Source organism: Mastigoproctus giganteus, chromosome 9 (assembly GCF_048544385.1).
Source record: "Mastigoproctus giganteus isolate SK-2022 chromosome 9, ASM4854438v1, whole genome shotgun sequence".
Lineage (NCBI taxonomy): Eukaryota > Metazoa > Arthropoda > Arachnida > Uropygi > Thelyphonidae > Mastigoproctus > Mastigoproctus giganteus.
Window position 1 is genome coordinate 165,283,669 of NC_143583.1, and position 21,698 is coordinate 165,305,366.

General features: G+C 38.5%; 1 protein-coding gene across 1 annotated transcript in view; it reads left to right on the forward strand.

Moving 5' to 3' along the window:
* The window catches only part of LOC150080869 (voltage-dependent calcium channel type A subunit alpha-1-like), a 1,489,217-nt gene that overhangs the window by 182,565 nt on the left and 1,284,954 nt on the right, over window positions 1-21,698 (forward strand). Inside the window, exon 10 of the mRNA XM_090381686.1 lies at window positions 13,163-13,247. Within this exon, the coding sequence (XP_090237812.1) occupies window positions 13,163-13,247 (85 nt within the window). The remainder of the gene's footprint in view (window positions 1-13,162; window positions 13,248-21,698) is intronic.

The following is a 21,698-nucleotide window of genomic DNA, read 5'->3' on the forward strand; positions in this document are numbered from 1 at the left end:
ATAAGAGGCTTAGAGCCAAAGTACATTATATCCAGAAAAATCTAAAAAAAGGATTTTGGATAAAATTTGCTTCATCCATCAACTAGGTACTGATGCCAGAATAATTTCAAAAATAATAAAGCAACTAAATAGTAAATACGTTATGTTACCTTCATCCATTTTAAACTAGAGTGGAAAGGAGGTCTCCGCTCCTGCAGATATTGAAAATGCTTCAGGAACTGTGTTCTCTGTATTGTCTGCCTCAGTTGCATATCAGCCATCATTTCAAAAAAATTGATGCCGTAAATGAGAACTCTTTCACTTACACAATCCTAATTATCTGTTGAATGATGCACTCGGGATGTGTCAAGTGAAGGAAGGGAAGTGGGAAACAAAAGTCAGAAAATTATGCCAAAATCAAATCAAACCATCAGTTACTTAAGATTTACAATGGGTCGTCAATCTCCCTATAAAATGAATGTTTTGGTACTCTGTGCTGCTTTAACAGTGAAATAAATTTTTGATTGGTGGTGGTGTTGGGTGTAGTGGCACTGATTGAGAGGAGGTTCAAACTAAGCTTCAGTATGACCTGTCATTTACCCTCTAACCAATCACTAATGCTCTCTGAACTGAAAGAATCCATAAATACCTCAAAAAACCCATCTAGATCAGAAATCTTTTTCATCATTGCTAAACTTTTACAATTGAAGCTTTTCTGAACATACTTTCCCCAGTTACTGGAGACATTCCTGTATAATAGCTGTCACTAAGCCAGAAAAAGATCATTTTATCTTTTTCTGGCTTAGTGATAGGTCACAACTATAAACAGATTTTATAGTTGGTCTAAGACTATTTTATAGTCTTAGGTCACAACTATAAACAGATTTCTCTAACCAGCTGCTTGAGTAAAACATTAGAAAAAGTGGTGCATACTCATCAAACATAATACCTAGAGTCCAAAAAATATAATCAATAATAATCAGTCTGGCTTTTGGAAGATTCGATTTTCCTTAGATCTAATGGTAAAGGCTGAATCAAACATAAATGCATTTATCAGGAATCAACATCTTTTTAGTATGTATTGATTTAGAGAAAGCTTTTGATATGAAATGGTATTATGACATTGTAGGAGCTCTCCATTCTATTGATATGAGAGACTATTTGGAATAACCTGGTCATTCCAAGTTAGATACTCACAGGTTCCCTCTCAAAGACAAGATGACGGAGTCCCACAAGGCTCTGTTCTCAGCACCATTTTATTTGCAATACAAATAAACAGCATCCCAAACACTGTAGACTAATATGTCTACGCTGATCATCTTACCATATCCTGTCATTCCCAGAATACGAACCACATTGAGTGGCATCTGCAAATATCAATAAATAATATTGAACTATGGCTGGTACTGAATGGATATACAGACTGTCAAACCATTTATCTAGAGCCATGCATTTCTGCATCACAGCAGTGCATATCACACGCTTCTTGATTAGACCAGGGTTCGAGCCCGTGACCACCAAATACGGAGGATGCGGAAAGGTCAGAGAATGACCACCGCATATCCCCGGAGCAATATGGCCTTAGTTGCTAATGCTCCTAAAAACCAAATAACAACAACAACATTTCTGCAATGAGCACAAAATGCATTCTGAACTTGAGTTACACTTGGCCAATCACCCTCTTCGAATTGTGAACATGATTCATTTCCTAAGACTAATTTTTGGTAAGAAGCTAAATTTCCCAGAGCCCATCAAACATGTACAAATTACTTGCATTATGAAAACGAATATATTTCAGGATATCTCTAGCACATTGTGGAGTGCAGATCGTTATTCCCTGCTCCACTTATACAGGTCCCTTATTGGATCTTGGCTAGACTAATTAGTACCTGTTTCTGACTTTGCTAGGTACCTTATCACAGCTTGTCCCCATCTAACACTTTGCACTTAGCATTGCCCTAGATGCAAACAGAACATCTGCAGTCAAAGTCTACGTGTTGAGGCTTGTGAACTTCCACTCATTATTAGGGCCCTGGGTGCCAAGCATTCCATGGCCAAGCGAATTGTGAACAGGATTCATTTCCTAAGACTAATTTTTGGTAAGAAGCTAAATTTCCCAGAGCACATCAAACATGTACAAACTACTTGCATTATGAAAATGAATATACTTCAGTATATCTCTAGCACATTGTGGAGTGCAGATTGTTATTTCCTGCTCCACTTATACAGGTCCCTAATTGGATCTTGGCTAGACTATTTAGTACCTGTTTCTGACTTTGCTAGGAAGAGTACCTTATCACAGCTTGTCCCCATCTAACACTCTGCACTTAGCATTGCCCTAGATGCATACAGAACATCTGCAGTTCAAAATCTACATGTTGAGGCTCGTGAACTTCCACTCATTATTAGGGCCCCAGATGCCAAGCATTCCATGGCCAAGTGATTCTAGTGCGTTTCTGAAAGCATTTAAGCGAACAGTTTCTATTTTTAGTTTCAAACACCATTTTCTTGATTTCTATATCTGAGTAGCCCTTTCGCACTACAAGAAGTAGGCAGAGTCCCGGAAAGGAAATCCACCTCTTTTTCTATTAGTACTAACTTACTAACTCAGCTGCTTGGTCACCTCGTGGCACTGCTCCTGCCTCCCCGTGGCACTGCTCCTGCCTCCCCGTGGCGGGGCTGGAAACCTGGGTGGTAAAGCAAACCCCCAAGGCCAAAAGGAGCAAAACATGGATTTCGACAATGTTCCCCGATTCAGACAGCAAATGCAAATTCAATGTATTTGCACCAACCCGATGATGATGCAACCAACAGAAAGAGACTGAAGAGAAATGCTTGCAGAGTAGAACATCCAAGTTTCCTGGTCTTCATTCTTTAACGAATCAGGCCATAGGCAATCTATCACCATTTCTCATACAGAAATGTCTGGAAAGTGTAGCAGGTTCCCTGAAAATGGTGAGATGTCTTAAATCTGGCAACTTACTGGTTGAGACCACCAGCTCTAAACACTCTGAGTCCCTTCTCAAACTTGCCACATTCACTGGAATTCCAGTCAAGGTGTCACCACATGCTACACTCAAAACCTCCAAACGTGTCATCTTAGAATGGGACCTAATGAATATCTCAGAGGAGGAAATTGTAAATGAATTGCAAGATCAGAAGGTAACACAAGAGAAAAGAATTATGCTGAAGAAAGATGGTAAACTTATCCCAACTCGCAGTATCATACTGACATTTAGTTCACCAAACCTACCTTCATTGGTGAAAGCCTGGTATTTGAACTGCCGCATTCACCTGTATATTCCAAATCCAATAAGATGTTATAAATGTCAGAAATTCGGACACTCCCAAACGGTCTGTCGAGGTGATGCTGTATGCCCTAACTGTGGCTCAAAGGAGCATGCCCAAGCTAATTGTAAATCAGTCCTCACTCTGCCCTAATTGTAAAAGCAACCACCCAGCCTTCTCTAAAACATGTGACAGTGGAAATATGAAAAGAAAATCCAGAAGTACAAAATAGAGAAAAAAAAAGAAGTCATTTTTAGAAGTGAGAAAAGAAATACAGCAACAGATGCCAAAACATACATATGCTGATGTTGCTAAAAGATTTTCATACAATATCAGTTCAGACTGATACATCAATTCTGCCAAGCATCTCTATTTCTAAATGGGCTCAATCTATACTCTCTTCCGTACCTAGGTCCTCAAAGCAACTGACTTAAAACAGATCCAGTAACATGCCAGTCACGATACCACCTGTTGCTCATGCAGCTTACATAAGACCTACTCAAAGAGAAAACTCCGATCCTGTTAACAAACAGCATGCTGAATCTTCTTCCCCTATGGACACAAAAAATGAGACTTGCAATCAAAAAGAAAATGAAACCATTCCGGAAATCCATCCCGAAGATGAAATGGATACCAGACTTGTTTTTTCAAAAAGTGACAAAATGAAAGTTGACCGCCTGAAACAGACTTCCAAAAAGCAGACAGACAAAGTTTGACCATTTAAATCCAAACAATGAAAATCATCGTTCAATGGAACTGCAGAGGCTTTCGCTGCAGTATTGAAGACATCCACGAGATAATTATGAACCATAATCTAATTGGAATCTGCTTATAGGAGACATATTTAACACCCCAGTCATCTCCTTCAATAAAAAATTATACTCTTTCAGCAAGACAGACCTACTACTACTAATGCTCATGGAGGGATTGCCATACTCAGGAGTCCCTAGTAAACACATTCCGCTGCAAACTGCTATTGAAGCTGTTGCCACACGAATAGCGATTGGCATTACTTTAACACTGGTTTCTATCTACCTGCTGCTCAGTTAATCTTGTATCTTTCAAAAACTTGACAATCTCATTCTGCAGTTGCCAACCCCTTTCTGTTTATTGGGTGGCGTCACTGGGGATCTCCCAATGCAGATGCACGAAGACAACTCATTGAAATAATTGTTGATGGACAAAATCTAACCATATTAAATACTGGATCACCAACTTATCTCCACCTCCCAAGAAGAACAGTCTCTGCAATAGATCTCTCTATCTGCTCTCCGATCCTCTTCCCTAGTATTGAGTGGACAGCTCTGGATGATCTGCTCAACAGTGACCACTGTCCAGTAATCAGCAAAATACAAACTTCACACAGCATAAGTTCAGAAACCAGCACAAAATGGAAATTTTCCAAGGCAGATTGGGCAAAGTTCATGTCTCCTTCGACAATCAGGCTATTGATATCATCCAATTGACAAAGCTGCCGATTATATTACAAAACAGATCCTTGCAGCTGCATCTGTTGCAATCCCACAATCACAGTCAAGTATCTGTAGAAGCAGAAACTATTGGTGGAATGAGGACTGTAAGAATGCTAAAAAAGGAAAAAACCATGTGTGGAATTTATTCCGCAAATATCGTACCACTGCTACCCTTATAAACTACAAGAAACTTAGAGCTAAGGCCTGCCAGATTAGGAAGAAAGCAAAAAAAAAAAAAAAAAAAAAAAAAAGACTTGGATTCGATTCGCAACCGAAATTAAAAATACTGACGTGAGAATTATATGGAGAAAAATAAGACAATTAAATGGAAAATTTCCTCCATTGTCCTCCCCATTTATCACCTGGAATGGGCTGGAGCTGTCTACTCCTGCAGAGATTGCAAATGACCTAGGGACAGTATTTTCACAGTTATCTAAATCGACGGCATACGAACCATCATTTCAGAAGATTAAGACCTTAGCCGAAAAATGCCATTTGAATTTCAGAACCAAATCCTTTCTACTGTACAATCAATCACTCACTGTGCTAGAACTTCAAGAAGCTCTATTTGCTGCAAAGAATAGTGCTGCTGGTCCTGATGGAATATACTACATAATGCTACAACATCTAGATAATAAATCACTATCTTTGCTGCTGACCTTCTACAATTGCATCTTTGTGGAACATTCATTCCCCAATTCCTGGCGTTCACACTTTTGTACTGGCAATACCCAAACCAGGGAAAGATTACTCTATTCCTAATAATTATAGACCCATTTCTCTCACCAGCTGCTTAAGTAAAACCCTAGAAAAAATAATACGCTGTCGACTAACATGGTACTTAGATTCCCAAAATATGCTATCCAATAATCAGTTTGGTTTCAGAAAAAAACAATCGTCCCTGGATCTCATGATCAAAGCAGGAATGTATTTATCCCAAATAAACAGCTTGTCATGGCATGTCTCGATATAGAGAAAGCCTTTGACACAACTTGGTATTTTGGTATCCTGAGAGATCTTCATTCCCTGGATTTGAGAGGCCACTTACCTTACTTCATACAGAATTTCCTACAGCAGAGGACCTTTCAAGTTTGCTGTCGACAAGTCCTTTCCAAAACATATGTACAAGAAGGAGTTCCTCAGGGCTCTGTTCTTAGTGCAACCTTGTTTGCAATAAGAATAAATCAGATGACCAAAATTATTCCCAGTACAGTGAATTCATACCTTTATGCTGGTGATCTGACTGTATCTTGCAGTTCGGAAAACATGAGCTTTATTGAGAGGCAACTGCAGACATCAATTAATATTATCGAACTATGGATGGCACAGAATGGCTACCAATTGTCTTATCAGAAATCAAGTATCATTCATTTCTGTAACGAACGAAAGTTGTTGTTATTTGGTTTTTAGGAGCATTAGCAACTAAGGCCATATTGCTCCAGGGATATGCGGTGGTCATTCCCTGACCTTTCCGCACCCTCTGTATTTGGTGGTCACGGGCTCGAACCCCAGTTTAATCAAGAAGCGTGTGTTATGCACTGCTGCTCCTGCCCACCTGGCTATGGAGACACCACAAACGAAAGATTCACCCAGATCCGGAAATACACTTAAGAAAATCTTAAGTGTATTTCCGGACACTGTTCACAACCTATTAATGTTGTGAACACTGTTCATCTTCTTGGTGTGATTTTTGATAATAAATTGAACTTTTCAGAATACGTCAAACATCTGCGGACTGTTTGCCAGAAAAAAATGAACTTACTAAGAGTTATCTCTTCTACATCATGAGGTGCAGATTGTTACATGTTACTTCACTTGTATAGAACCTTAATCAGATCTTGCCTTGATTATGGTGCCCCAGTGTGCGATTCTGCTGGGGAAAGCGTGCTAGCACGACTTACCCCTATTCAACATTCTCTACTCAGGATTGCTGTAGGTGCTTATAGAACATCGCCAGTACAAATTCTTTATATTGAAGCGCATGAACCTCCGCTCAGCCTCAGGAGAAAGATGTTACTCCTGAACTATGGGGCCAAAACTCAAAGTCTAACTGCTCATCCCATTAGCCCAATTCTTAATGATTCACAGTTCTCAATGCACTATAGAAATAAATGTAGAGCAGTTCAACCTACTGGCATTATCACAAACCTGAAATATACATCTTGACAAAGTCCTCCAAGATTCAAACAGTGCAGATCCTCCATGGTCTTCTGTTAAGTTATCCTGTGACAGCTATTTCCTAAACTGGGGAAAGTATTCGCTTGAAAATATCAATATTCAGCAACTCCATACTGCTCACACACAAAATTATCCACATTTCACAAAAGCATACACCGATAGATCAAAGTCTGAAAATGGAGTCAGGGCTGCAGCCATTTTTCCCTATAACGCCATCTCTGTTTCCCTGCCCACTGAATGCAGCATTTATATAGCAGAATTATGTGCCATCAAGCTTGCCTTAGAACATATTCTCCATCTGTCCATCCAAAAAAAGTGTAATATATACAGACTCACAGAGGGCACTGTTAGCCTTGCAAAATTCCTTCTCACCAACACATCCTGTAATAACAACAATAAAAACTCAGCTGATGCATATCCATGAACACCAGCAGGTAGTCATCTTTTGTTGGATCCCAGGCCACACTGGGATATCAGGGAATGAAAAAGTGGATTATGCAGCAAAACAATCATCCAACATAGCATCGACAGATTGCTACATTCCATATATTGACTACAGATCCTATATAAGATATGTATGTAAGGAACAGTGGACACTTCTATGGCAATCTCAACTGCAGAACAAGCTCCTTCAAATAAAATCTGAACCACAGTTATGGGCTTCTAGTTTCCATATAAACAGAAAGGAAGAAGTGCTCTTATCCAGAGCACGAATCGGTCACAGTCACCTCACCGATCTCTATCTACTAACTGGAGATGATCCTCCAAAATGTACGCACTGCAACTATTTTCTCACAATGAAACACATTCTCATTGATTGTGCACTGTATACTGATGCCTGAAAAGCCTCATTCAGTATTCTTCGAAATCTTCAAGAACCTTTAACACTCTTCTTTATAATATCATAGGCAATGTTGCAAATCTTCCAGAATTTTTCTACTTCCTAAAATGGATACAGCTATATGATCACCTCTGACATAGTTTAATTATCACCCTGTCTGACCTCCATATTGTTGATAGTCGCAATATGGCCCTAGTAGCCCTTGCACCAGAAATACCAATACTCATTATTAGAAGAAAGATGTTGCTGATGAACTACCTCAGTTAAAATTAAAAGCTTTCTCACTCATCCTTTTTGGCCACTACTATATGATCTGCCATGGGCAACCCACTAGGGAAACATACCCAGAACAGTCTAACCTACCGGTATCAAATTACAGTAGCTAACAGAATGCTGTAATGTTCACTTTCATAATATCATCAGATACTTAAAAAATCTGCATCTCCTATAGATTATCTTCACACCTTCTTGTGGTGAATATTTTTAGCAGTGGGGAAAAGGTGCTATAGCAAATATTAATATTCAATAATTTGATCTTGTTCATACACAAAATTTATATTAGCATTAATAGAGACATACAATGCAAGAACGCATGCTAATATAGCATCAGCCAAAAAAAAAAAAAAATCTCACTTCTAGGATCTGCACTGGTGGTTCAAACTCTGATGATAAAGTGGGTGTAGCTGCTGTCTTCCCTAATTGAAATGTTTCTCTTCCACTTCTGGCTGAATGCAGCAGTTATACTGCTGAGCTCCATGCCATTAATCTTGCCCTGGAAAATATTTCACTCGTGGCAATCAATAAAAAGTATAGTATATACAGATTCCAAGTTTTTCTCTTAACTCAAAAAAATACTTCATGTTACAATTGTTTATTAAAGCTCAGAAGACTTGAACTGATTCATCTTCATGAGGAACAGCAGACTGTTGCCTTCTCTTGGATTTAAGGTCACTGTTGTATTCCAGGAAATAAATGTGTAGATGATGCTGCAAAACATCTCACCAGCATAGCCTGCAAAACATCTCACCAGCATAGCCTACAAATGATATAGTTCGATATTCTGATTATAGATGGAATAGTAGACACTTCTCTGGTAAAAGCAAATACATACCAAGCTGATTCAACTGAAACTTGAACTGCAGTTATGGACTTCTAGCCTCCATAAAAATAGAAAAGTAGTTATCCTAGCCAGAACCTGATTAGGTCTTACTTATCTGTTTTTGCTCCCAGGAAATGAGCCTCCTCAGTTTACACACTGCTTGCAGTCACTAACAGTAAAGCATAAACTTCTTGCATGTTACTTTTTCATCAATGCTTGGCAGATTGCTCTCAGTTCCCTCTGAAATCTACAGGGACCTTTTTCACTCAGCTGCACCATAGGTAATGATATAAGCTCTCTGAATTTTTCTACTTCCTAAAAGGAATTTACATATATGACCAATTCTGACTGTTTTCAGAACAGTTCTCATGTAATCTCACTTACTTTGGTAGGTGCAATATGGCCTACGTTGCCATTTCACCAGAAACTCCCATAACAGCAACAATGGAGTGCTGCTCACAACTAACATTTATTCTTTGTTATAATGGGACACAACAAACGTACATGTTTACTCACACACATATACATCCTATCGTGCATTAAATTGCATAAAAATGCAATTTAATGTACATACATAGAGGCAACTCACATGTGGGGGAGGAGAGCTAAAAAGCACATATACTCACCACATTATCAAATTTCATACAAAAGAAATATACACATTTATTCCCACATTTATACCTCCCTAACATGCAAACTTATACAATTTAACATGCCTCCAAACTACTCACATGTTGGGGTAAATAAACACCTGTGCACACACACCACATTCTCAACTTACAGTTATTCAGTCAGTTGTACTAGACAGTGTCCACTAGTTTAGGGCAGGGAGCACAATGAGACAGGGCCAAGGTCAATTTATGCAGTTATTTTGGTCAAGTTCAGGTCAAGACTGAATCATTCAAGGTATTTTAGATGTCTAAGTTTTAACTTAGTGTGGAGTTACGTCACAAGCAATGTTTCTATGGTTGTGGTAAGGTTTCTTCACCCAGTCATGAAGTACCTGCTGGGCGAAGTGAGAGAAAGCAGTTTTGTTCCTCTGAAATGAGGAATTTCTTGCTACTATGTATGAGTGGTCCTATTTTTGCCATTAGTATGCTTTTGTGGCTGTGGTAATTGGGGCACCCAATCCACATCACTACAAGTGCATTTAAGAGTCTTGAGTTAGCCCTGTTTGGCACAGCTAGGGTTAACTCAAGTTGACATTAAAGGAGCCATAACCTGTGATCATAAATGTAGTATTATAAGCCAGGCAAGTATGGTGGGGGCTAACTAGGGTTACTTGTGGGAGGAACCTCTAATGACAACCCCTTTGTTGGTATCATCCTATCAGGTTTGCTAATCTTCTTTCTTCCCCTCTTATTATCACTTTCTATATTTAATGTGATTCCTAAGATGTCAGATAGAATTTGCTTCTTTATTCTGTTATTGAGGTCCCTTCTGATTACATCCAAATTAAGAGGGAGTGTGTCTGCCAGCACCTGGCAGTGCAGGTGTGCTGACAGTACAGGCCCTTGTGTGATAGTCAATATAATGATTTGCTGGATTAGATTAGGTTTCCCTCTTTTTCTTGTTAGAGCTGCTCTAGAAAACCAGATGCCTGTACCCTAGGTGATGACTGGGAGGAAGATTGACTTATAGATAAGAGCATGGGTCTTCCTTTTGAATCCCTCAGTCATCACAACTAATACTTGTTATCATGCCAGCATAGTTTCTCACTTTCCTAGCAATATATCATTTAATATAAACAAAAAGCATTATTAAGGATTCAGCAAATAGATATATTAGAGAAAAGGAAAAGATTAGGAAGTCATGGATTACAGAAGCCACTTTTAAACTTATTGAACAGAGAAGAACTGCAAAAGTCCAGGATGTTCATGGAAACCATGAGTATCAGGAATTGATACTCATGGTTTCCATGTTTCCATGTTTGTCCTGGCTTAAGAATTGTTTAAGCCAGGACAAACAGGATTATATCAATTGAAAGTGCAAAGAAGTCAAATACCACAACAAACAGAACAACACTGTATGATGTTATTAAGTCCTTAACAAAAGTTCCATCCAAAATTTAATGTAATTAAGGACTCCAGGGGTGTAATTTTAACAGAGGAGAACACAAAAGAAGTTGGAATACTGTGAGCAGCTCTTCATAGCACTTGCTGACACAAATAATCTGCCACCCTGTTTTCAAGAGTGTGATCATGAATCATGTTTTCAAGAGTGTGATCAAGAAGTTGAAAAAGCTATCAGAGAACTGACATATGGCAAGTCTCCTGGAATTGATGAAATCCCAGCAGAATTGATTAAAGCTACAGATGTGAAGGGAGGCAAGTTTTTTTCATAAATTGATTGTAGAGATTTGGGAAATGGGACAGTGGCAATTAGATTGGAAGAAATTAATTTTTCATTCCCTTACCAAAAAATAAATATATGAAAATTGCTCAAATTACAGGGCTATGAGCCTAATTTCTCATGCTAGTAAGATTCTTCTTAAAATCATACTAAACACAATTTCATGAAAACTTGAAGAAGAAATGCCAGATTGAGTAAGCTTCTTGTTTTAATTTTAACTTATTAAATTATCTTAGTTACTGCCTCCACTGGCCCTGCTGTATAATTCTTCACTTCGATTAAGTAAGCTGGTTTCAGGAAGGATAGAGGAACCAGAAATCAGATCTTAAGTCTATGATTGATTATTGAAAAATGCAAAGAATTCAATGTTCCAGTTGTTTTATTGTTTTATAGAATATTCAAAAGCATTTGATTGTGTTCAACATGAGAAACTATGGGAAATGATGACCAATATGGCATTCCCAATCCATATAATTCAGCTTATTAAAATACTGTACTAGGAACAGAAAGGAACTGTAAAAACCAAAATGGGAAAGACTGACTTTTTCAAAATCGGTAAAGATGTCTGGCAGGGTGGCATTTTGTCACCTCACCCTTTTAATTTTCATGTCGAAGAGCACAGGGATGGGATTGGCACACCCAGGATCCTGAGCTGGATATCATCTATCATTCTTCTGTTCCTTGGTGATTCCCTTCTACTTCTCTCTCTCTCTCTCTCTCTCTCTCTCTCTCTCTCTCTCTCTCTCTCTCTCTCTGAAAAGATGGGATCAGTGAACTTCTGGTCATGACATTTTGAGATGCTGCTCGTAGAGCACAAGATTGATGCAGTTGGAGAAATTTGTTGGTGGCCACTGCAGCAGCTCCTCAGGGAGCTATGTGACCAGAAGAAGAAGATGCACATCTTAACTGGGATGAAAGTGTTAATTACAAGTTTCAACTGTTAGTTTGATTGTTTAGGGTGACCTTAAATAGAGAAAGTGCTAAGACAGAGTGCTTAAGGGTGGGGTTACTGAGGATAAGTACAGTTGACAAATGTTATACAGAGATATGTGAATACCAACAGCCAGTAATAATGTTGAATCATAAAATATGAATATAAAATATCAATTTACCTGGAAAAAACATTCATGGTAAGACTGTATTTAGTACTCGCATTCAGTAGAGCACAAAATGGTGCAACTGTTGAGCCCCTGTTGCCTTTGCAGCAACAGGGGCTCATATCTGGTGAGTATGAGCTTGGCACATCCAGGGTCCTGAGCTGGCTACCATCATTGTTTTCTTTCTTGGAGATTCCCTTCTACTTTTCTCTCTCTCTCTCTCTCTCTCTCTCTCTCTCTCTCTCTCTCTCTCTCTCTCTCTCTCTCTCTCTCTCTCTCTCTCAGGGTAACTTGGGAATTATTATTATTTTTTTGGCTGGTGCTGCATAAGCATCAGGCTTACTTGCACCATGTAGCTAATAATAATAACAGTTTATACTTACGTGATTATTCCATTCTGGTGAGTGTGATACTGGGTGTCCTTGAGCCACCTCTTGAATTTCTTCAAACTATAGCTATGGTCCTTTAGCCTTCTTTACCATTTATTATGGTGCATGCTGCTATATTTTTTATTTATATTGGCTGCCATAAAAAAGTTGTCTTTGTTGAACTGTTTTAAATTGCTTAAGAATCTTGTATAGGATCCCTTTTAAACTAACATATTGTAAGAAACTTTGAGAGCCCATGCACAGACTGATGAGTAAATAATCTACAGCAAACTGCTTGTGTGAAATATTACATCCTTTTTTGTTTTTTTTTTTAAATTTTTTAATTTTTTTTATAATTACTACAGTATTTTTAAATAGCAGAATATTGTTTTGAAATACTATATGATATGGTTACATGGTTTAAAAAGTGTTTGCAGTTGTTATTATTCATATTAATTTTTGAATAATATAGAACTATCTTCTTACAGGCTTTGCAAGGGCTTCCTATATCAAAGCCAAAGTGACAAACAAAGGAGCATGCAAAGCATTTTGGAGAGCTGAGAAGAGGTTGAGGTGAGTGACACTCCTACAGTTTTTCAGATGTAGTGCAAATTTTTTTGAATAGTGTTCTGTATGAGAGAATTGTGCAAGGATTAATACAAGAAAGGCAGATTGATGTGTATTAACAAAAATATCTGTAATGGAAATTTTTCTTCATCACTAAAAACAAAAAAAGTTTCTCGAAATACACATACAATCAGTAATGCTATTAAAACTGATTATCACTCAGAGAGACTCAGCATTCATGTAATTTCTTAATTACATGAATGCTGAGTCTTAACTGCAATTTTTAATGATATTAATGTCTGGCCAAAAAAACTGGTTAAAGCAGTTATGTGAATATGGATACTTCTTGTCTGCCAGTCTTTGACTTCCAGAAAGGAGTAGTTTGTAATTTTTATCCAAAAAAAAAGGGGGGGGGGCAAGAAATAAAGTAGATTTTTCAATTCAGATTTTGGTCTTGAAATTAAATATCACTGATAACATACACATTTTGTATTATGATACAGCCATAGGAATATTTAGCTCATCCAGGATTTTTGTCTATAGATTTCTGTCTTGGATTGTCTTTTAGACACCACTAAATGATTACCATGGCTTCAAGCAAGGTACTTGAAGGAGAAAGCAACGTTTGCAGATGAAAACATTGCTTTCTCCAGAAATTTTTTGTCCAAATTTTGTTTATAGCAGTATCTGCTATAAACAAAATCTGCACTTAGCTGTTAAGAGTATTTCTGAAGTTCATCAGAAAGAGATGAACTTCAGAGTTCTCCTCTACTGGTTGAATACATCACATTCAACTTGGCTGTGAATAAATATTAAAATGTCAAAACATGACTTGAGTTAATTGTTATATGTCAAGTTACTGTCTGAACTTATCATATCATGATCAAAGTATCCTCGGGTTTGTAACCCATGGTTGTAATCACTCTTCTCTAACAAGAGGTGGAAATGGTCTAACTTTGAATCCTGTCAGTGATGCGGGAGATTTTTGCAAATTTTTTAGAGCATGACTTATTAAGTCAGTCTTCAGTCTTCACACTTTTATCTCAGAGAAGCAAACTTATCGAAATTAAAAATTACATTTTTTAAAATGCCATTAGTACCTCTTTGTGCAGTTTTACTAACAATGCCTGATGTTTTTATTCTTTCACATCCACTTTTCAACACTATTTCTGAACAATGCACCTTCATAATTGGCAGAGCTCTCAGGAAGGTAATGTTCTCTGATGAACAATGCCAATAACCTTTCAGAAAAGATGACACTATCATCTTCACTTTGAAATGAGAACTCTGTTTTCACCTTTCTTTCAATTCACTTCACATTGTTTTTATGCTTATCTGTTTGCACACTGTCTGGATACATAGCATTTCCCATAACTTGAAACTGAAAAACTAAATACAGTACGTATAGCAAATTTATTAACTATTTCAGATGTTACATTGAAATTCTTAGGTATACTATATATATATTTTTTTTCTTAAATGCTACATTGTATGTCTTTAGCATGTTATTGAAGGATATTATTAAATCAAATTCAGCTTATCAAGAAAAAGAAAGTACACTGAGTTTTGGCTTTGCATTACTAATACTGTAGGAATGATCAATGTGTGATACTGGTGAAGGCTTAAAGTAAGGAATGGATAAGATTGTAGTTTTCCTGCACATGGTGATCAGTTTTTGAGTGTCTGCAAGGAAGAATAGGTTGGCATTCAGATTTTTCCAACTTTGAAATTGAAATGATTGTGGAAGCAAGATGTGTAGGTGTCAGTATCTTGGCACCAGCCAACTTTATTATTTGCTCCCATTCTGTAAAGTCACAAGTCTACTGTGAGTGGCTCAGCAGCAGTTGAATAACCAGTCGAGGTCAGACGTGGGATGGCCATGTGTAATTGATGCCCACAGTTTACATCCTGTGTTGCATACATGCAACATGTATGCATTGTTGAATGCTCCATGTTGTATGCTTTGTATTGCAGAACAAAGAGTGTCAAGGCCAGCTATTGTGTTATTTTGTATAGTCTGCATAGTGTTGGGGTTGGGTTGTTCTGTTGTTCAACTGGCCTCTTAGCCCTGAGGATGGGGATGTGGGGCTACCATGGGGATGTGGGGCTGAAAGTAGGATGTAAGGTTTTTGAATCTTGGCATCGGCTGAGCTTGCAGAGAGGGTTCTTAAAAAAATAATTTTTACTGGAAGAGATCATGGAAGTTACAGTGTAAGTTATGGAGTATAGGTGAAAGTGAAGGTGAAGGTGGATGATAGGGAGGCTTCCACCAAGAATTTGGTAGTTAAAGAGATAGTGACACCCCCTGTGGAGGAACCCACCCTCCATTGGGGAAGGACTGTTAAGAGCAGGCAAAGCATTTAGGGTGGTAGGGCCCACCAGTTGAAGTGTTTGTGGTGTAATTTTGGGAAGAGGCAATGGCAATGCCCTGGGTGTTTTAGGAATTAAAGTTATAGAGTAGAGTGTAGTGTGTTTAGTGTCAAATGGCACCAGGGGTTTCCAACATCTCCGCGTAGTACACATTGTAGGTGTGAAACAGAACACCGTCAATGCCAGAGGTTTAAAGGTGTATGAATCTTGTATATGTGTAGTATTGTGTACTATTGTTTTTCTGGTCATTTGGCCGCTGGGCCCCTAATGGGACCCAACATTGCCCACACTCCACCCCATGGAGGCAGACCAGGTACACCAATATTATACTTATTTACTCTGGCAGATCCTGCCACCTAATTTACTGAGATTTCAGTGGCTAGGACCTTAAAAAAAAAAAAAAAAAAAAAAAAAAAAAAAAAGCTATAGATAGGGGTCAGTCAAAAGGAGTACTGGTTATGTGATTTGATGTTAAGTTTTTGGATATAGGGCTCAACCAATTTAACAATGGTTCGAACGTTAGTAGTTGTAAGTTAAAGGGGGGGGGAGACTGAGATATGGGGTCCATAGAGAAAATGACCTACACATCTTGCTCCCAAATCAGTTGAGCAGGCCCATGCCCCACCAGAGCAGAAAGAGAGGTGGCAAGTGGGGAAGAGACCAGGGGTAACCCCCCCCACCCAGTGAGTGGAGGCAAAGGACCACGCAAGGGAGCGTGGCTAGGAAGGCCTATTGGCAGCAGCTGAGCTGAGCTGAGCTGTGCTAGTGGTTTTGTTGCACCTGGAACAGCATTCCACAGCATTCTGGCCAGGAACAGCCAAAAGCATGGATGACCTTGGGGCCTATAAGATTCCTATGGCCATCTATCCATCTGATGGAGAGGCTGGAATTAGAACATACAATTTATATCATTTGCTCACACACCATTTTTTTAAGCCAATTTTCTCCCTTTTTTAAAACCAATGATCCCTCCTTAAATATAAGAAAAATATATTATAAATAAATTATTTTATTTTAGAATAAAATATTAAATTCTAAAATAATAACAGTTTTAGATAAAATTTAAAAATTCAATAAAGTTTTCGAAAAAATTTTTTAAATATTACAAAATAAGACAAAGTGTACCTTCTTCTTGTTGTGTTTCCATGTAGGTGTAAAGAAAACTTCGTGATTTCAAAATAATGATTTAATGGACTATAATGAGGTTACAGAGAATTATAGCAGGTATAACTGAAGATAGCTAGTAAGAACACAGTTAAAATACTGAGAACAAACTGAGTTAATCTCTGAAAGCACACATATTTATACCCTAAACTGTAGGGCTTAACGTTTAGGTTATAAATATGTGCCTAAACCTACTACTACCTTAGAAAATGATAGAAAACATAAGAATACACAAGCACACATTCTATTAGCCATCCGAGCAATGATATCATTGCACATCCACTGTACACTGGTGAGAGAATGAGAGTGAAAAAGGCAAATAACGTCTTAGCATTATTATAAAAACAGTTTTGAACCTGTGGACCCCGAGGGGTTCGCAGACCACACTTTGAGAACCACTGCATAAGGTTAACTTAAATAACTTAATTAAAGTTTAAAAACAGTTAAAATTAAGGTTAGTATTATTTTAATTCTTACTAAGAATTAAAGTTTGTGTTCATTCACACTCTTGCCTATGCTTCCAGTCATTCTTTCCAGGATTTGTTTCACTTGTTCAATTCCAATTTTACTACCTTAGAAAATTCTAGAAACACAAGAATACACAAGCACACATTCTAATAGCAATCAGAGCAATAATGTCATCGCACATCCACTGTACACTGGTGAGAGAATGAGAGTGAAAAAGGCAGATAATGTCTTAGTATTATTATAAAAATAGTTTGGACCTTGTGGACCCACAGGAGTTCGCGGACCACACTTTGAGAACCACTGCATCAGGTTAACTGAAATAACTTAATTAAAGTTTAAAAACAGTTAAAATTAGGGTTAGTATTTTAAAGCTTACTAAGAATTAAAGTTTGTGTTCATTCACACTCATGCCCATGCTTCCATTCATTCTCTGAAGGATTTTTTTCACTTGTTCAATTCCAGTTTCTCTGCACTGCATCCTCAGGCCCCTCAACTTATTATTACTATTCACTTGGGGTGCAGTCCCTGGTTGCGTGTCTTGCAGGTCAGTGAGATATGCAGTGAGTGTATTGATGCTATTAGTAGCTAAATTCATTTGTGTCAGTGTATATATTCTAAAGCTATACAGGGTGTCTCAAAAATACATGGCATAGCTTCAGGAATGAGTTCCTCATATGTAGACAATAAAAATATTTTATATCAACATAGTTCCGGAAATACTTGGTTTCCGAGTTTTGAAGGTCTGTCTATGACACTTAACTGTTCACATCACCTTATAGTAATTGTTCAAAATGTCCACCTTCCGCCTGAATACAGGTGTCACATCGACGTGTCACGGACTCGCAAAGACGATGCCAAATTCCTGGCGTGTTTCATATTGTCTCACAACCTGCCACAATTGCATGTGGGGTTTCCTCATCCCATACATGCACTGATTGTTAAAGTTTTGGATTCCGTCTCATGCAAACTGTGCTTTATTAGGGCAGGAAAGTGAGGAGTTGTACTACACTGCTGCAAGACCCACTGGCAGAACATTACTCACGCAGGGTAATCTGCTGGTGACAAGACCCGTAACCATTGCAGATGGTAAGGATACAGTTGGTGTTCTCGCAACACTCTCCAAATAGTCGAATGTTGAACAGCCAGTTGCATTGCTATTCTATGTGGGCTGATTCCAGGAGTGGCATCAATATCCAAAATCTCCTCCACTACTTCAGGAATTGTAGATCTTGGTTGTCCTCTGTCGGCAGCACGAGGTGTAAAGGGCCCATGTTCACAAAGGTGCTGATGGATACCTTCAAACGTTTTCCTGTCTGGACATCTTCGTTCTGGGAACCTTTCGTGGTACGAACAACAAACCTCCAGAGCATTGCCGTCCGCCAAACCATACATAAAGTGCATATCCGCTTGCTCCTGATTTGAGTACATGGTTGTATTCAAATCAGTCAGCAGCACGAGGCGTAAAGGGCCCACGTTCACAAAGGCGGCAATGGATACCTTCAAACATTTTCCTGTCTGGACATCTTCGTTCTGGGAACCTTTCATGGTACAAACAACAAACCTCCAGAGCATTGCCGTCCGCTAAACCATACATAAAGTGCATATCCACTTGCTCCGGTTATAAAAAGTCCAGGGCATAGCACTTTGGTGGCTTTGGGCTAACCATTGCCACCTGTGACTGAAACCTTTTGGTACAGCACATCTGGTTTCCTGCTCCCACTTTGATTGCCATTGCTTATGGAACTTTATGTGGCTATTCTTTTTCTCTCAGCCTTGATGTTATTGGCTGTGTCAAGGGCTGTCCCCAGAAATTCTGTGGGTATGTGCTTCCTCAGTCTAAAATTGGCCTCTTTTGGCTATTTACAAATGAAGTGGGAGAGTGCTAGCCAGCACATGTAGTGCCAGTGTGTTCACAGTGCAATATACCCTAGTGATAGTGAGAAGTATTGTTCTCTGAATTGTATTTAATTTGTTCCTGTTTCTGACCGTGACTGTGCAGGTAAACATGTGCCTGCTCAATAAGGGATAACAGGCAAGAACACTGTTTGGTATATGATTTCCGGAGGTCTTTCTTTTGAGCGCCTAATCAGCCCTACTGATCCTGGCAATCATGCCTGCATAGTTTCTCACTTTTGTTGCCAAGTATGCCAAATGGGGATAAAAAGTTAATTTTGGGTTAAATACAACCCCTAGATATTTTAATTCTGATATAATTTTTATGGTTTTTCCGTTAATGTTAATTTGAGGGGGGGGGGTCTCCTTAGGTTTCCTTTCAAAAATATAGATTTATTTTTTTCCAATGATATCCTGAGCATGTGCAGAGTAGATGGCAGCAAAGTTATACACCAGCTGATCTGGAAGTCTCCTAGAGAGTTACTAATAGCATTAGCAGCAACAAATGATCACACACACACACACACACACACACACACACACACACACACACACACACACACACACACACACACACACACACACACACACACACACACACACCAGAACACTTCCCATTTCACCTATTCATTCCTTCCAATAGTTTGTCTAGTTCTTTCTTTAATTCATTTAAACTGTCTACTTCCACAACAACAGATGGAAATTTGTTCTGACAATGAACCACTTGCCGCCTAAAAAAAAATTTCTGCACACATCTATTCAGCAAGCATTCTTCCTCAATTTGAATTTATACCCCTTGATGTGTGTAGCCTGAGCAACAGGAAGGATCCCATCAGCATTAAGCTTGCCCAATCCATTCAAAGCCTTAAATACTTCAAACAGATCATTTTGCAAGTGCCTAGTCTCCAGCCGCTGCAATTTGCAGAACCTTTTTTCCCTATCACCAACCTAAAATGAGGCCTCTAGACCTGTATGCAGGTATTCAAGGTGTGGCCTGACCATTGCCTTAACAATGGGATAATCACCTCCTTACCCTGCTAGCAAAATTGCTGTATATCTTTAACAAAACTGCATGAGCTGTCTTGGCAGTCTGCACTGCAGAGAGTACTTCATATCTGACTGCGCTATTACCCATGGTCTTTTTCATTTTTCACTACCCTTAGTGTACTACCACATAGTTTGGTCATTACTCTGGAGGTTACTGCTACCCATATGCAGTACTTTGTATTTGTCACTATTAAAATTCAATGGCCATTTCTCATCTGCTTAACCTTTCTAGATCTGTTGCAGTGTCATACCATCATTACTGTCATTAACCACCTTGCCCACCTCTGTATCATCTGCAAACTTGGACATTAAACCTGATATGCCTTCATCAGTATTGTTGATAAATATAGAAAACAACAATGGGTTCAACACAAACCCTAGGGAACTCCACTATTAATCTTTGTTCATAAAGGGCAGTGTCCATTGATTACCACTGTTTGTTTTCTCCTGTTCAACTATTCCTTTATCTATAACCTTATTGCCACACTGCTGCAATTTGTAGAGCAGTCTTTTATGTGCAACACTATTACATAAACACTATCACATAATAAAAACACTATCACATAGCTATCCTGAAATCCAAGTATATGATATCAAAATTATTTTTTGTATCCAGTTCCTTTGTGACCATATCATAGTATTCAATCATTACAGGACTGTAATTGGTCAGACATGACTTCTCCTTAGTATACCAATGTTGTATCTATGAAGTATAACTGCTGTCTTGTGTAGATGGTTCAGCATTACTTTTTAACCAGTGATTCCATTATTTTCCCTGGAACAGAAGTTTAACTTCTGTTTCAGGGAAAGTAATGGCCTGTAATTAGCATTAGTTGAGGCATATGATGCAAGAAAGCAAGCTTATAGAGCATCAGCCAAAAAAAAAAATAAATAAAATAAATAAATAAATAATAAAAATAAAAAAATAATAAAAAACCCTTCCCATTTTACCCATCCGATCACTCCAAATATTTGTCTAGTTCAGTCTTAAATTTAAATAAGCTATCAACTTCCACAACAACAGATGGAAGTCTGTTCCAACAATCAACCACCCGCTGGCTAAAGGCAAACTTCCACACATCTATTCTACAACTGTCTTTCCTCAGTTTGAATCTATGCCCCCTCAGGTTCTTAATCTGAGCAAGCGGAAGTATCCCTTCAGCATTGAGTCTGCTCAAACCATTCAAGGCTTTGTACACCTCAATCAGATCACCTTGCAGGTACCTAGTCTCCAGATGCTGCAACTTACAGAATTTAAGCCTCTCCTGGTAAGAGAACCCCTTTGTTCCTCTCACCAATCTTGTTGCCCTTCTCTGTACTCGTTCTAGCAACTTTACATCCTTCCTAAAATGAGGTATCCAGACCTGTATGCAGAACGCAAGGTTGGCCTGACCATTGCCTTATATAAAGGTATAATCACCTCCTTGTCTCTTCTAGCAAAATTCCTATATCTCATAGACTCAATGAGCCGTCTGCACTGCTCAGAGAACTTCATATCCGACTGCACAATTACCC